General features: G+C 34.2%; 1 protein-coding gene across 1 annotated transcript in view; it reads right to left on the minus strand.

The window, feature by feature from the left end:
• Window positions 1-18,468, minus strand: part of CHM (CHM Rab escort protein) — a 73,053-nt gene that overhangs the window by 30,084 nt on the left and 24,501 nt on the right. Inside the window, exons 6-9 of the mRNA XM_050902014.1 lie at window positions 14,600-14,975; window positions 12,642-12,758; window positions 11,859-11,979; window positions 9,181-9,406 (exon numbers count right to left, since the gene is read on the minus strand). Coding sequence (XP_050757971.1) covers window positions 9,181-9,406; window positions 11,859-11,979; window positions 12,642-12,758; window positions 14,600-14,975 — 840 coding nt within the window. The remainder of the gene's footprint in view (window positions 1-9,180; window positions 9,407-11,858; window positions 11,980-12,641; window positions 12,759-14,599; window positions 14,976-18,468) is intronic.

The raw sequence follows: 18,468 nt of genomic DNA on the forward strand, positions 1-18,468 counted from the left end.
TGATATCTGAACGGCCAAATCTGCACTGAAGTGCAACTACTTCAAGAGTTTTAACGTTTGAGTTCCTATTATGTGATGTGCAAGTTCAAGGGTTTGGCAAGTCAATGCTGCCTTTTAAGGGCTCAAGATTCCAATTCTGTTTTCCAAAACTCAAATGTTAGAAGACATTGCAATAAAAATCTCAGTTCATCATACATTTTTATGTTCCTAGACTTCCAGTCTCACTTCATGCAAGTGTAGATTTATTAAGCTATTTCTAAAACCTGAGAAAGTTCTGTTGACAAAAATAAGACCATGTTTAAGCTCTGTTTTCACTTAACAAACTGTCAGTAATTGAAGCAAATGCACCATAAGCAAGCTTATTATTAATACAAGAGCCATGTTACTAATGACTCTTGTAGAAGAGTTGTTTAGAGAGTCTGAGTGGTGGAAAAGTAGCTTAGTTGTATCCATTAATAAATTCCTAAAATAAAAAAATAAGAGACCAGTTTATCCAATAATACACTTGAAAGTCATTAACACCACAGAAATTTTCTGTAATTACGCACACTTGTTAGCTATCCTCTTCTACAAGTGTTCAACTATGAAACTAATTTCCCATCTTCCACATTTAAAATAACCACAGAACAAAAAACCTCATTTGAGAAATACTGAAGCTGCACAAATATGGTGACTGCAGAAAAAAGTGCTAACACATATGTGCATGGTATTTTACAAAAATCTGCTTTGGAACAGCAGCTGCTTAGCTTTGAGTCATTTCTGAAGCAGAAGTCTACTTCTATTCACAGTCAGTGCTGCCCTTCAGATCAGAAGAGTTTTGGTTCAACACCACCCTCATATGGGCTACATGAATGTGGCCAGTTCAGCCTCTGCTTGCCTGGAGTGTTACGTAGGCTGTTCTACTGCACACAGCTGCTGATTCGGCAGACACGACATGCTCTTTTCTGCTATATCCTTACTTTTTGCAGAAGAAAAATTTGTAGAAGTAATATTTGACAGATCAGACCTGCAATTTGCAAGAAAGGATACAACCCACTCAACTTCAGTTTCTTGTAGGTTCCTACTGCTGGTGAATAAGAAAAAAAGATGCTAACTTCATGAGAGGTCCGTAGGGATGAGATACCCTTGAGAACAATCCTCTGTACAACAGGAAATAAAAGAACCTCTGCAGGAAAAAAAAGACATCTAGCATACAAGGATTTTGAAAGCAAAGTCTTTTGCGTAAGATTAATCTAATTTCCTGGCTTATGAGAAAATAAATTAAATGTGACATTCTATAACTCGGAACACTTAAGAGGGGCAAAAAAATACCTGTGCAAGAAGTAGATCTTCCAATGCTCATGAAAGAAGAAAAACCCAAGTTTGACCATAAACTCTTGATGACTAGATTACTCCATAGTAACAGGCTTCTTGATCAAATCAAATAATAATAATAATAAAAAAAATAAAATCAGATTTGGGTCAAATTTTAGATTTGCTCTCAAATACAACTGCTCTTTCCAGCAGAAGTGTTTTGTGGGGTGTTGTTTGTTTGTTGTTTTTTAAAAATAAACAGTCTGGCATTTAGCCTTCTTAAATAAAGTATTTAGAAAGAACAATAAATTTACTTTAAAGTTTACCAAATCAACCTAACAAGTTACTTATAAGAAAATCTCAGGAGGAGTGAAAATGATTAAGGTTTTAGCAAACAGTTAAGTCACAAAGAATTATGAAAATTTATCTGGGTAAGAGTACTGCCAGAAAAAGTCCCATAAAACTATTACGTGAAAAGTACTGTCATTTGTTGAAGCACAAATGGATATTAATACGTTCTGTTTCAGAATAAATTTATTGTGCTTCCAGAAACTGCAAAGTAAATCCAAACACTGTTGAAAGATGATGACTGACATGATGAAATATGAGGCTACTGTCTTCTCAGCAAACACTCAAAATTTGAGGTAACGAATTTGAGACTAGGTCTGAAATAAGTAGTTCCAGAGCCATGAAGAGTCAAGATTGTGAACAGTCATAATCACAATGTAAAAAGTGCTGTTTCTTAAAATAACGACATTGTTAACGCTAAATAGTCTGTTCAACAAATTTACTCAGTACACTTGCATCTTGCTTTACAAGATTACCTAAAAACAGACCTCAAAGCGAAGTTGCTAGAAAATTAACTTGCACTTAAGTTGCATGGTGTACCCTTGACTGAGTTTTGGGCAAAGATCTGAAATGAACTAGAAGATAAACACCATATTTTAACTGTGTTAAATGTTCAATAAGCTTAATAGTGGCTTATTAAATGGAAGAACTATATAAACATTTTTCAAGGATATTGCAGTTAACACTACTTTTTAGTGAATCTAGGTTACGAATCATGCTCTGGGATGCTAAACTCAAGAAATAGATGACTTACATGAAAGTAAGGTGAGGATCCATCAGCCAACATATTCAACTATTTAACTAGCAAGTGTCCCAGAAATTATGCCTAAAGCATTGTGGAAATTGTACTAAATTACTACACAGCGGGGGGGCGGGGGTGTGTGGGGGTGAGTTCAGCGGTTTCTGTACTACTGTGATGGTAGTTGACTACAAATGCACTCTGAAGACTAATCTCTGCAGAAGGTGGAAGCATGAGACCTGCCTGGCTCTAAGTTCTATCGACCTTGTAAGGGAAGAAGCTGTTCCTTGCACAAGGTCCTTTAGCTGCAATTACACAACAATTCTGCCCTCAAAGAGGAGCTTGGGAGATCAGAACCGTAGGGCAGAGACACAAAAACGAGTAACTAGAAACCAGTCACTAAGCATTAGCTCATCTATAAAATCCATTTATGTGCTCTCTGCCTCCAGAAAAGACATAAAAATTCAAGTTATCTTAACCCTCAATGAAATTCAAGGACTACTTCACTAATTCAGTAATGTTCTGGAAGCTACCTTTCTCTGTCTTCTAGTTTAATGAAAAACGACTCTGCTAAACTACATTTGCATTTACATCCCAGATTTGCTCCAATAATAAACATTCATGTCATTTCCATAGATCTTCTGATAATGCTTTGACATATTCGTATGTCTGAGTTCTAATTCTCAGGAAGAATATATAAGCCAGAGTCTACACATCCCCACACAAGCAGAGAATAATTTACTTGTTAAGAGATTGTTAAGAGATAATAGCAAATAATGTATTAGATATACTTCCTTCATATTATTATCATTGTCTTAATTATTAAAGCAAATAATACTGAAATATCTCATTACAGCATTTGTATTTTGTGCTCTTAAGTTCCAAATATGTCTGTAAAATGAAGCAAGCATGATCAACAATGAGAGTAGGACAATATAAGTTACTTTCAGCCTTTTTTAATATGTAATGTTACATTTATTTTTCCTGTACCACAGGGTATATTCTAACCCCTAGAATACAATTTCTTGACTGAAAACTTATCTGAAATCTATATACTTTGACAACATTCGTATGATTCAGAGCATCTTATGTGATATATTCTAATGGTTGAAGGCCTTCACGAGGTATAAACTTCTGAAGAACACTGTATTTCTAGTCAGTGAAATAATAAGGAGCAGAAAAGCTCTCATATTCATAAATAATATTTTAAACAAAGAACAGACAAACATCTCACTGAGAAGAAAGATAAAATCTAAAATGGGAAGGTATTTTCAAAGTTTCATACACTTAGAATGCATTTCACAACAAAGGTTATTTCCAAATTAAAAGTCTTTTCCTGTCAAATTCTGAGAAATAATGTGGGCAAGGACACAAAAGCATTCCATAGCTTTATTAACGACAATGCTCACTGATCTGTGAATAACCTGAAAAAAATGAAGATTATTGAGTTACTTTACCAATCTATCCATCCATCACTAGTGAACAGGTCTCAAAATGATGGATTATCTCACTTCCCTGATGTTTATCCCAAGAAAGAGTTTCTCCTTAGAGGGAAAAACAAACAACTGATCCTACAAACACTCATGCTAACTACATTTCCCATTTTGCTTTCATCTGCCAACAAAGTGAATATATCAAGTTTGTCTTTAAAAGCCAAACTACATCAAAAGTTTTATTATTTCACTGAAATGCAAGTGAAAATAATTAAGAAGAAAGCAGCATTGCAGCTACTCTTACTATTCAGTATTTTAATAAAGACCAAGTAATACTGACAAGTTGTCAATAATTTCAAAATAAATTTTCAGGTCCAAAGAAATGGAACAATCTTAAGTGATAAGAGATATATAAATATGAAAATTATGTATTTTGACATGTAGGACTGAACTCGTATCTCAGATACAGCCTGTTTTTTAAATCACCTGTGATTCTTTCACACTTGCATAGAATTGCACACATGCTAAGACTCAAATCTGTCATATCTGACTGTCACAAGGAATTAACATTGTTTGAATTTCTCATTAATATGCCAAATAATACAATTAACATACAGAAAAGTTATGCGTATTGCTTACATGTAGAAACATGATACTCACTTATAGGTTTCAATGAAAAAGATGTTACACTAAATTTTTAATATATCAATTCTAAGTGCTTATTACAATCAGGTTTCCTGAAGTCCAGTCTTGATTTCAGAACATTAAAACCTTCCTAGAGATTATAACAGGGACATAATTGGAAATGTTAACGTACCTGAGACTACCTCAGAAGCTTCGATATTTGTAGCAGATAATAGCTCAAATGTAAGGGTAAAAACTGATTATTCATTTTTGAAATATATACAGGAACCTTCCAAATCAATCACACAATCCATCATATCTGAGCCTGGACTCTTAATCTTCTTGTAAATATAGGGATTGAAAGAGATTAACCGTCTTAATCAGATCTTTCCTCCATCGCAAAATTACTACTGTCACTGGCACTGACACAAAAATGACTAATTTCAGCTAGAATCTGTAACAACTACTAAAAAAAGGTTATATTGCCCACCAAATACATACACAACGTGAAAGTTCAAAACCTATTTATAGGAAATGCAAGTCATTAACTGACGACCCATAAAAGTCAGTGAATCACTAATTCCTATGGCAAAGCAGCCAAAGACAGTCTACTACCTCAGCACCTATTACCACGACCACATCTGTCAATTCTTGGATGACTCTTAACAAAGAGAAAAAAGACACGATGTGTCACCCCCAGCACCTTTATGAGATGACAGATGGCGTACAGTCTCCAATTCCCTCTAAAACTTAAAATGGGAAAAAACTGTGCTACTACTACTCAAAAAGTCTTGTTTCCCTTTGGATGTTCGTATTTGCAAGAATCCAGAAAAAATAATCTGAAACCAAACTGAAGAGAAACTATGCAAAGTCTCCCCCCAAATCCACTGTGTTCACAAAGCAAGCACTGAGAAAAGTCACAGAAGTGAGGCCACAACTTCTCAGCTGTCATTCACTAAACAACACTGGTCATGGGTGAAGAGAATCGTAACTGAAAGCTTCCAGAAAGACTTCCTCTCAAAGGAAAACTGAAAATAAGAGGCATATTTCACTGAGGTGAACTGTAAAAGTGAACTATGTGAAGCAATATTTGCAAAATAGCACTTCCAAACACTCATCAAAACCATAAAAAACTCTAGAAGTTTTTGCTTCTGAAAAACTGTAAGGAAAGAAAGGAGATTCAAGTTACAAAAGAGGAATTTTGTACAACATGCAAAAGCAAGTATGTCCTCATATTTGACAACTATTTCAGATTTTTAAGTCAAATATCTTTTTTTCCCCAGTTACAAAGGAAAATTTGGAAGCTGACAAGTTTAATATTAACCTCCTCCATCAGAAAGTATTTGGGGTATTTCCTAATGTTCTCTAAAAACAGAAAAAAAAAATCAAAATCATACTAAATATTCTAAATGTTGTATCACTGACACTCTACAGTTTACAATGATGCCTAATTTTAGTTTTTCTTTAGTGACATCTTTTCAAGAAAATGAAAGCTGTATTACAGATTTGCAACGAACATGTTAACAGCAAACTGCAAAACATATATTGATTTCCCTAGCTGCCTTACATATTGAAGTTTTGGCATCTTACGTTTACTGTATCAAATGTAAAGGCTTGCTTTGATTTTCCTCAAGAATGAGATATTACTACATTTATATTTACTAAGCATAATAGTACTACTACTTCATTAGAAAGGAAGAGACATAACAGCTTCATACCAAGAAGTTTGAACCAAAGGAAGCTGTTATACAGGCCAGTAAAGTTTTGCTGCTTGTCAGCTCGGAACAGCACGAGGCTCCCAATGACCTTCCTTGTACCACGAATCCAATTTATGGAGACAGAAATCTCACATCTGTACCTCGACATATTGGGAGGTACATTACAGTGATATAAAAGTTTAATTTTCTCTCCTAAACCATACCTGTTTAAACCAATAAAGAACTAACACCGCTTTTACTCACTCAAGTGTTGTCAGTAGTTATAAAACGTTGTACTGTTTATGCAGAATTCATTTAGAATGCAAGGATGTGACTTACAAATGTCTTTGACTCATTCACATAAATATGCATGCATGCCATTTATAACAGTAGCCTTGATGAGAACACACAGTGTAACTGGCTGCAAGAAACGCTTAAGAGGTTTACATTAAAACAGAATATAGAACGGTGGTTAGAAATCACAGAACAGGTGACACCTTACTCTGATAACCTGGTGATAAAAACTGTAGGGTATGATGTATAGGTTGTGGCGTTACCACTTTACTATACAGTCTGAACAGTATTCTTCGGATACTGCTCAGTTTTAGCAAGACATAATACCCAAGGCAGACCACATATAAAAATGGTGATTAATCTCAAAAAAAATTGTGATTGCCGCCTACATTGTTCACTTAAAACCAAAGACATTTAAACTTTATTTTGTATTAGAATGTTTGTAATACAAACCTTTTAAAAGTATAATTACTACTTGGTTTGACAGAGTAATTTGCTTCAACTATTAAAATACTGTCCTTATTCTAAGACTTACAATTTAGCAAAAAAACCCTAACATGCAGCAATCAATGGACATAAATAGAAAGTTCAGGCCATCTGAAGAATTCCTGTGATCACTGAATGATTTTCTGATAAGAATATTTATAAGACTTCTAGACACCACTATCGCTAACTCTTGAAATAGATTGCTGTTACAGATCAGAAAATTGCATGTGCTGCCTATTAAACAAAATAAAGCCAAATGGCTTTCAGGAACGCAAGAAAAATTATATTGAGAAGATCCTACAGTGGAAAAAATGTAACTAAAACTCTAATCTCAATTTTAATTATTAAATTTACTTTTTTCCAGGTATTTGAAGCCAAAGAAGGTTTAACTGCAAAATTTGTGCTACTATAATGGCTCTGATAATATTTTGATTTATTGACCTGTTGGTCACGTACAGATATCTGGTCCCACATGAAGTCCTATAAAGACAGAAAGACATCCCTAAAATCTATGAACACAAGTTCTATTGCATGACTGTGTCCAGAGTACCTACCTAAAAACAATTCTTGCTCACAAATTGTCTCTCCGAGCACCTAATTACGTCCACATTTTTTAAAATCTCCACACAAATGGAGTTTAAGGTACAGATGAAAGGCTACTGACAAAAGATGTTACCAAATTAACATTTCTACTCAACGTAGTAGAGAACAATGCCTAGTTGTCTAGTGAACTAACAGAAACATTAGGTAATCTACTTATATACATCATATAGGACAATTCCATGTGGCCTTCAGTAGTTGCTAAGGCCAAATAAGACCTTCCACAACATGGCCAGCTGCTCGTGCCAACCAGCTACTTTATAGATACCTTCCACAAACTATGATAATTATTCCAGAATGTTTCTATCAACATATAATTGCATCCATCCTATATACTGCCAAACAGGGTCAAGCTGCTAAGGCCATTCTTCTAGCAGTAATTTAAGTACCATTATAGAGAAGAAAAACAGAATCTATCATACAGACAAGACAGGAAGATAATGTCCAATAGCGTGCTGTAAACCAAAATTTCTTAACAGTAGCACACATGTAAAAAGCAGAAGCTGTCCACCAACAAAGACGAAAGCAGGTAAGACTTTGCATTGATATTTAAACGAATGATATACAAATATATCACTCAGACAACAAAATGGCCTCATCACGCAATACTGCTTTTTTTAAATAGAGCTAATGTTTACTTCAGACCTACGAGTTACTACATTAAAAACCCACATAGAGCAGATGGAAAGGCTGCTTGCCAGCAAAAGAAAGGATTAAAAAAAACCCTTAGCCTTTTAAAAGCCAGTTGAACTTTTGGAAACAACTGAAAATTAAAACCACCCAGCCTCTGCACATGTATGCTTGATGGTCCCCAAAAGCATCCATCAAGAACTCCTCTGCTAGAACTACGATCCCTAACACACCTCAGGAGTCAAGCTAAAGACTACATCACCATTGCCCACCGTGCAAGTAAAGGGGATGAAGTGGATGTTGTTTTATCCTGGAATCAATAGGGGTTTTTTGTTTTAATTACTTTCTAGGGCTCAAGTAGTGCAGAACATATGGCTGCTCTTTAAGATGTTAGAACGTAAAACTGCAGTCTGTATATGGCTCAGTGTAATAGGGCTTCACGATATCTTTTCTGCTGTTCAAGTCATAGGTGGAAGCTTGTTGTCTACAAAATGATGCCAAGATAGTAAGACCATAATTTCACATCAGTTGCCCTGTTTGTATAAGTCTGTAATGTAACAAAGGTGAAGAATTACATAATTTTTTAAATTTAGTAATAAACTGGACATGTGGCACAATTTTGCTTCTTTCAGAAAAATTCAGTTCATTATTAAGTATCTACCTATGAATGGCAGATAAACTCTCAGCATTAATTAGTAACACAAACTGACAACATTTATCGTCCTGTAACTTCATGAAGACTAAACCACAAATTTTCTCAACCTACCAAAATGCACAGTCATCCTTTTGGACAGACATTGCTCCGGATCTCCTCTGTCAGTTTTAAAAGGGATAGCTACATATGAGTTAAATTGTTTCTTTCTCATTTCATAGTACTTATTACCATCAGCAGAATTTCAGAGCCAATGAAAATGTAAAGCAAATAAAACCAACATGACATTGTTAACAGGGTGATTCCTATTGAATGATATCTATTAGCATTAGGTTACCAAGGATTTCCTTTTTGGAAGATACGTATTAGAAAAGTGAAGCTTACCTGCAGAAGCACTGTGGGATCTCTCCTTGACCATACAGAGGAAACAAAAATGGTGTATTGCCATAGCGGCCAAGGCACTGAAGAAATTTTTTTGTTGCCTGAAGACCTTCAAGAGTGCTGCAATCAGTCTCTGAAACCATTGCGATAGAGTGAAGAATGAAGTGCTGCAAGCTGGGTGTTAACTTCCGTGTTCTTAAGAACTGCGCAAATGTACTGTTCTCATAGTCTGAGGAAAAAGTAAATTTAGGTAAAGGGTATAGTACAACATTTGTATTTTCTCATATGCTTCAACTTAAACAAGTACTTTTGTATTTAAATAAACAAAAGCAATTGAGTTTTTCAACAAACACCTTGCTGAAAATGGATAATCCAAGTCAATGAAAGTTAAAAAATTTACTCCCAGAAAGTGAGTTTTCTCAGAAGACGGAAACATCACACCATTAAAATATTTCAAAATAACGCAAACCCATTGTATGGATCTCCAACAGTCTAGAAAGCAACCTCTAAATATGGCTTCATCTATTCATTATGTTAGACTTGATCTAAACCCATTTCTCAATCATGTGAGAAAAGAGCAACTGTGGACAAAAATCTATTGAAGTGCCTTGGGACGCTGTTTCCTCTAAATTACCCAAAATATTATACCTGAGTGACACCCATTCAAGAATAGTACTGCTGAATCCATCCTGATATGGTTAGAGTGTATATTTATGCGCAGAGAAGCCATTCACATAGTGTCTTAATCCAAAGATGAGAAGGCGTGATATTTATTTCAAATTGATGACTTGCTCGCAACAAACAAGTATGGATGAGACACAAAGAAGAGAGGGATGAGGAAGCATATCTCCCCTTTCAATTAATACTATTGCTGACACATTTTGAAATTCAACGAAACACAAGTCTTTCAGGAGATGTTTAATGCAAGTGTTGCATGTCACTGATGCACCTCTGAAAAACTTTAGTTATCTTAATAACTAAATGAATTTTTTTTTCTCCAGGAAAAGACTGTATTTAAGCAATAGCATACTTTCATACTATTCAGAAATGTGCCCTTAAGCTTATTTCAGTCATGGATAAATTCATAGGTAATTCAGAAACACTTCCATCAATGCTGAAACTAGTATTATCAAGCTATATATTCTGTTTAAGATTCAATCCATGTTTTATTACAAATGTATCTTACTACCCTTCGTATAGCCATGCAGCAAGTCATAAAATGACAGTGTTTATCATTCTAAAAAAATTCTCAAGTTTTTCCTCACTTCATACTTCTTACATAACTCCAAGTTTTACAGAAAAAAAGCTTTAAAAAAATTCTTCACTATCATGAACTCTCCCTATTAGAAGTCTGCCTTCCCACAAATGTAATGACCTCACCAAGAGCGATTTTAAATTTCTGAAGTCTTTACATTAGTCTAATCTGACTCAAAATATTCCCAATTACTTCCCAGGCTATTTCAAAATGTAGAAACAAAATCTGTTTAACTATCTCTGGAAGTAAAAGAAATCTAAAGTAATTTAGGTACATGAATCAATGGATTCATTTAAAATTGATGTGGCATCTCCTTTTTTTTACTTAATAAATTTTCTAAATACCACCTATATTCTCACTCTGAGCACCTCCATTTCTTCCAGCAGCAGCAAACCTGAAATTACCTGTAATCTATAAACCACTTCAGTCTAATGAGTTTTTCCCCCTTCAGGATTTTCTGGAGTTCATCACAGACTCTCTTTCTCCTAATCTTACCAGATCACTCTCGATATTGACCAACTCTCTCTTGCATATGTTTAAAATTATTTTTTCTAATGTTTGTACCTAATCAAAGGGTCTTGTTCAAGTAATCAAACCAGTATCTTAACAATTGTTTCTTTTTAACATTAGATTCTTTCAAAAATACTGCTTAGCCAAGCTACTGTCAAGCTACAAAAGCACTGATATGCTTCAGTCGGAAACTTATGTCAATAGTTTAACTATTCCTCTTTCCTCATTATTTCTTTTTGACAGATTTTTCTTTTTTGGCCTTAGTTTACTTTTAGACTCCAAGAACTGAGAACATCATTTCATTCTTTGTACCCTGAGGTGCATAAAGCCAAAGCACCTTCCGTTGGCCAATTTTCCTCTTTGACCTGATGCTCATTATTCTTTGCACATTCTGGCTGAAATCTATTCAGATTTTCTCTCGTCTAAATAAGCCAACAGTTGATAAAGGCACTTTGTACTTGCCCTCTACAACAAAAGGCATCAAATTACATTTACTTTCAAAGTTAAAAAATTCCATTTTCTCCATTTCTGATTTTGTGGCAACATATTGTGAAGATTCACATATTATCCAAAAAAACAGAAAAGAAAAATCAGATACATCACATCATATTAAAAAATCCCTGGGAGGGGGGAGGAAACACCTAAAAATGATAAAAAACATTTTGCAACCTTGCTGTAATATATAATTTTGCTGTTAAAGAAAAATGTAAATAATAAATGATGTGGGAACTAGAAGAGCAAGTGCTTAAGTAGAAGAATTTAACATTGAAGTGAAAAGGTCACAAAAAGGTCAAAGCATACTTTGAAAATGAATCCATAAAAATAAATTGCGTGAAAACACAGGAGAGCTATCAAAATTGTGCATAACTGAATGAACTCGTAAGAAGAGACTGTACACTGTTCAATGAAACACTACCTTGGTATTCATCAGGGTGTTGTTCATAGTCCAAACAAAATGTCAAAAATTTCATTAGCATTCTCTTTTCCACCATAGTGAGCTGTCTGCTGTTGAAGACATCTGCTCTAGAACAAGGTACCTGGAAAATATTTTTTAATAATTTCAGATACTTTCCATACTCTGGATGTGAAAAGCATCAAGCAACACTATAGTCTGATTACCTAACAAACATTTTAAATTACTATTTTCTATTGTAGTTATTTTCTTATATATTTTTCCATTATTTTCTATTAAAACTATAATGAAAGTTACCAATTTTCCACAATAAAAATATTTTAAACTCTTTTTCAGCCTCTTCCCCTTTTTATTTCCCTTCAATTTCACTTACATCTCTGACTGCAGTTGATCAAAAGAGTTTGTATTAATTAACTGTGCCAAAATCTCCTGTTGCCATTATCACACCAATGACAAGTAGCAGCGAGACAAATCAAGTCTATGCTACGAATCTGAAAACCTAAACCTTTAAGAATTAACTGCCAAGTCGATCATGGTCTAAATATTTGACATGAGGCAAAGATTTATGTCAATAATTTACTAGACTGCACATTCTTATTTTAGCTTTTTTTAAAAATATTTCTATATAACACATACAAATGCCTTTTCATTCCAGAAATGAAATAAAAATCAGAATCTTAAGGAAAAATACCAGCTTATTGTTACAAAACTCTCAAGAAACCAATTTCAAGTTTCTTGACTTTAAAAAGATGAGATTAAAGATAGCAATACATTATTTTACGATACCTGTTCTACTTTTCCTTCTCTAAAGGCAAGAATTCGTGTCGCATTTTTAAACTCTGCATATCTGCTAACGTTCGACTTAATCAGAAGGTCAATTAACAGACCTCGGGAGTAAAGCAACTGCACAGTGAAGAAAAAACAGAAAACGGTGAGTAAAAAGAAAGTGCTTCCACCAAAAGAAAACAGTGATACCAACAGTATTCATTTGTAAGGTGTTTTCTATAACTATTTACAAGTACACACAGTGAAGTAAAATCTGAATAAAAAAATATCAAGATGTAGTATGTGCAAAATAATATTAAATGAACTGAAGCGACTATACAAATGGAGGAGACAAAGCAGCCCACAAGACAGAAAGGGAGAAGGTGTCAGCCTACTGCTCATTTAGTTTTATTAGTCTGGGAGCCATAGCTTGAGACAATTTTTTGCATTGTCATCTTGGATAATTTCTTTGTATTGTATGCTATATATCCTTGAACACCGTATTTTACAGCCTTCATTTCCCAATGTCAGTAAAGTACATGACGCTGTCTGGGTAAATCATCATTAGTTGTTTCTTGAATTACCTGAAATGATAATGTCACATTTTCTAAATGTAAATTCCTTAAACCCCCAGTTAAGGTTTAGTCACATTCTGTTATATTATTCTATAATCTTTCTCCCTTTACTCCTTCTATAAGCTACAAATACATTATGAAATACTGAAGGGACAGAAATGTTAACTGTTAACTGAAAACGTATGTCTGATTTGAAAAGCACTGGAGATTAGTTTAAACATGCTTCAAGTCTTTTGGCCCTGAGTAACAGAATTTGCATGATCACACAGGAATTTTCAAGATAAAGGTTTAGTGGAACACTAACGAGGACACTACAAGAAAGTCTGTGTCCCAGTGCCAGAGAGAAACCAATGCAAACTACTAGTCTTGCCCTGATTGACTACTGTTCTGTCAGAATTTCTGGAATTCATTGCAATTAACACCATGTAACACAGTGGTACAGAAAAAGTATAAAAAGGATACAAAACAGTATTATCTGCTTAACCACTATACACTGGCTATTGTTTTCATGATGTCATTCCAATGATGCATGAAAGACGTATCTACATTTGGAACACAGAGACAAAATTTTAAATAATGCATTTTGTAGTGTCTCCACGAAGATTACTGAAGAAAGTTTCCAGTTTCCAGAGGGTTTAAAAATCTTTTCATGCAGAATATGGAAAATTAAGCATTCAACTTTGAAAAAACTTCCCATTGCAGAGTACACATACAGTCTAAAGCACAGAAGTTAAGAAAAATTTCCATTTAACTTGAATTTGCAGGGCCATATCCATATACTGTGAAGTATGTAAAAGGCAGATTTTAGAGTTTAAACAGTATGACAAATATGTCAGACTAATAGTTTTTCCTCTAAGTAAAATGCACACTAGTAGGAATTCAACACAATAATAACTAATTTTAGTCAGCTTGCATGTTATGGATTAACTGTAATTATTTTTTCTTTCCAGTAAAATATATTACAATTCAGTGCTTTAGTCTGAGTTTAGAGAGACAATGAGAGTTTCACAGGAAAATGTAAAACCCAGGAAGCATTGCAATAGGAAAATTATTTTCCATTTTAAAAACATCAAAGATCTGCATGTAGATTAATTTTCCTTGTTTAAAAATATAACATTTTTAATGGTACTGTTTAAAAAGAGCAATTTTTCAGGTATTGCTTAAGTGCTAAATTTCAGGAAATTTACTTTTTTGGTCTCTTTGGTTACAAACACACACTGAAGAGCACATATAAGATAGCTCTTGTTTGTTTTAAGGGTACTAATTCTTGCTTACTTCTCAAGAGTGGTTTTTTTGCCACAAAGGTACTGTGTCAGCCCTCCTCAACATCAAAGATATTTAAAAAATTTCAGCATTTTAAGCAAAGTAAATGCACTTATATGAAGAGAGTCGTTCAGTTTATACCTTGGAAACTAAATCAATATTGAACCTTCTGCCTTCTCTAACAATTTGGGAATACGTAATTTTCTTTGGTTCTTGGGCAGAAACTTCTGAGGGTACAGCTTCAGTTTTTCCCAATTCCAGAGTGGACTCGCCTAAAGCCGTACTATGAGAACTTTCCTTCTCAGAGGTCATTTCTGCATCATTCCCTTCCATTGCACTTGCTGGCTCAGTGCCTGTAGCCTTTTCTGGTTCCCGGCTCTCCACCTCCGGTAAGGCACTCTCCGCTGGTGGGCACTCTTTTTCCGATTCCTGAGCAACCCCCTCAGCACCAGAAGCTCCGAAGACATGCAGCTTTGGCAATGCACCAGCTTCTTCAACATCTTCAGCTGAATCCTGACTGATTAAAAAGACAAGGGGAAGAAGGGGGAAAAAAAGTCTTTTAAAGAGTCTTAAAAACTTGTTTAAAGTTTTGAGTCAGTGCCAGAATGGAAACCTCAAGCATTTCTATGAAAAGCATTAGAATTTCTTTATCCTGGCCAAATCAGGTGTACCACCCAGGAAAGAATTCTGGTTGTTTGACGGCAAAGCTATAATTCAAGAGGAGTTTTTTTACTGAGGAGAGAAAAACAAAACCCCACCAAAAATTGGGGTTCTTATATTACACTGACTCAAAAGATGGAATGAGCTTAAAATGAAAATCAAAACTCGGATGGTGAAACACAATACACAGCTACATAAACAAAAGAAATATCATATTTTAAAAAAGAAACCGTAAAGCAATTTGATTAGGTTTTTCCTATGGATTAAAAAACCCCTTTGAAACTGAAATGCAAAAATGCATTAAAGTCATTAAGCTCAGATATTTTAAAAACTAAACTCACTGATGAAAACAGAAGTGCTTTATACTACTGAGACTACTTTGCATCTATTATCATACCAAGTCTACAAGAGAAGCATGCAATTTTGACCTGAAGTTTAAGTAAAACTTTCAGATTACTTCTTCAACTCCGACCTTGCATTCTAATTAGTTGTTGAAGTAACAGCCATACAGAATAAAGTTCCCTCATGTAGCAATGTTATTTTTATGCAAGTGTTACAAATTTGTGCATAGCAGATGAAGGCAGCTAGTCAAAAAGAGGGACATTACCACACAACATTTACTCTTTATAGTCCATTTCCTTTTCACGACACAATTCTTTAAAATTCCTCTTATAAAGCAAACCTCCACTTCTAATCTCATCTACTCTTTTTATCTTGAACTTCAATGACATCTACCTTAGAAACTAGTACTTTTGAACTTAGAATTTTAGTTTATACTACCAGCTGAGATGAATCAAATCAATGTCATCGTAAGTGAAAGTTCAGCAATAATTTCACACTATCTTTTTAATCTTTATACCACAAGCCATTAATGCACTGAATAAACAATTTAATCTTGGCTGAAAACTAATGAACTATGATTTTAAAGGTGACCTGCAAACATACAGTACAAAATTTCAATAACTAACAGGATGGTTAAAATTCACTGAACACCAAGGAATTATTCAGTATACATATAAAAATGCTCCCTCACACATCTGTAGCCTTACAGATGGAAGCAGGGGGCAGGATTTCTGTTAGAAGAGGGAACAAAAGCCCTGTGTCCTTTAAAAGTTGCTCCTCACTTATGAACTCAGGGAGCTCACATGGGCTCATGAAAATAAGTTTGGAATAAGTCTCTCAGCTTGTGCACAGCCACCAGGAAGCACTTAGTCATGAATGGGGTAAAATATTGCCCTGGGAAATACAGGAACTGCTATAAGGAAGCACTAATGAAAGAAGTCTGTTTCTGTACATTAATTATGTCTTTTTGCTTCATATTGCAAGCATTAAATAACTATAAAATATCAAAGAAAGATAAGTACTTTGTCAAATGTTTTTTAAAAAAGTAATCTCAACTAAAAATACAAATGAAAGTCAATTAAATTTTGGGGTTCTGTTTGGATTTTTTTTTTTTTTTTTTTTTTTAGGAATTTGGAACATGGTGTTTGTGAAAACTGCAAAAGCTGTTGCCATTAATGCAATAACTAAGAACGAAGCTTTTATTTAACCCATCCTAAAACTTTTTAGAACACAAAAATTCGGAGGCAAGTTTTCTTTCTACCTTCTCCCAAGCTCAATGTACAGTTCAATCTCATTTTAAACATACTTGATTATTATTTTTTAAATCAAAATAAAATTTGGATTCACAATACATTGTATTTTTTCTGTATCCCTCTGAAAAGCAGTGTAACAGAAATGTTCTATATACATATTTCAAATCTCTATTCAATTCCCATTAATGAATACGTAAATCTGCATGATTTGCAGCTCTACACATTTTATAATGAAAGCCTAAAAACTGTATATAATCTAAATTAATGACATCCTTCCTATAGGAACAAATATCCCTGAATAATGTAAGAACTGTCTATAAAAATGACTCAAATTGAACTTCTGTACAGACAATTCTTCTCCTAATTCAGAAAAAAATAATACATCTGCAGACAAATTGTTGTGTAAATTTAGAATATTATCTTCCACCATTCATCAATTAATGGTACTAACAAAGGAATATCTTAAAATGAATGTGTCTTATTAATGCCTTGTAACAGCAACCCCTTCAGATAGGTCAAATGAAAAATTGCCAACCAGCTGGTTAATTTATTCAGCACAGGTGTTCACTATTTATTTTTCAGCCATTTGCCTTTTTTCAATACAGCTTGTTGTAGACACAGTATTCTTTTCCTTTGATGGATGCACTTTGTTCTAAGGCCATTCATTTCAGATTTGCACTGTGTATATTATACTGCTACCCAGCTGTTTATTCTTTCAAAATAAATGTTTAATGGTTACTTCATAGGAGTTATAAAAGTTGAACAAAACCAACAGAATCTAGCCAGAATGTGTAAATTGTCAGAAACACAATAATTGACGCTCTCAGAAAGTTTTAAGTTATTTTGGAAAACTTTTTCTTTGCTAGGTTTATTAATCTTACCATTCTCCCTTGTGGGTTTTTGGGTTTTTCTGGTGACAATCAAGAGAGACAGCAGTGTACTGTCAGGCTAAGTTAAATGCTTAAAAGTAGAATCTTCTATTTTGTCCTGACTCAAGTATAGTGCTCACTTTGTAGAAGTGTGAAATCTCAGCGGTAGGGGACTCATTTTTGAGCTGGCCATCAGACAATATCACATCTTCTTAGGAAAATCATACACAAAGTTAAGAGACTATGAAACCTTTAATCTGATTTACTACTGGTTCTGAAGAGTATTTATTATTATGGCAACAGGACTACAATTACAATATTCAAGTGATATTGCTTTAAAACAAGCATAACATTTTATCTGCAATACAGTCAAGCAGCCATTACTGTGCAATACAGAACTCTGGAATATTCTGCGTCTGTGACCTTCAGATTCTATTAGTATAATTCACACCTTCCCCCCCTCCCCCACCTATGATGTTTACAGAAAGAAATACATGTTTCTATACGAATATCTGTCAACATTTCATTTAGCTACCTATGATATTATTTAAGGGATTCAAGGTTAAACTCACATAACTATCCCAAAGAACCTTTCAGGAATTCAGAACAGTGTTCAGTTCAGTGTAAAATCCAAAAGATAAAAATGATAAGTAAATACAAAGAAATAGTTCAGTTTTCAATTGAGGCCCATACAATTTCCATTCATTATTACCATGCTTATGCGCTATTCAACATTGCCGCGTCACAAGGTTACTTTTAGGTGTTCCTTGATTTTCAATAATATGACATTGTGAAAAGCTTACCTTCTGCATGACTTATATGTAACAAAGTATCATACTTCCGTTTAAAAATCTAAACAAAAAATGAAATTTGTATTCTTAACTTC

The sequence above is a fragment of the Gymnogyps californianus genome, chromosome 9 (assembly GCF_018139145.2).
Source record: "Gymnogyps californianus isolate 813 chromosome 9, ASM1813914v2, whole genome shotgun sequence".
Lineage (NCBI taxonomy): Eukaryota > Metazoa > Chordata > Aves > Accipitriformes > Cathartidae > Gymnogyps > Gymnogyps californianus.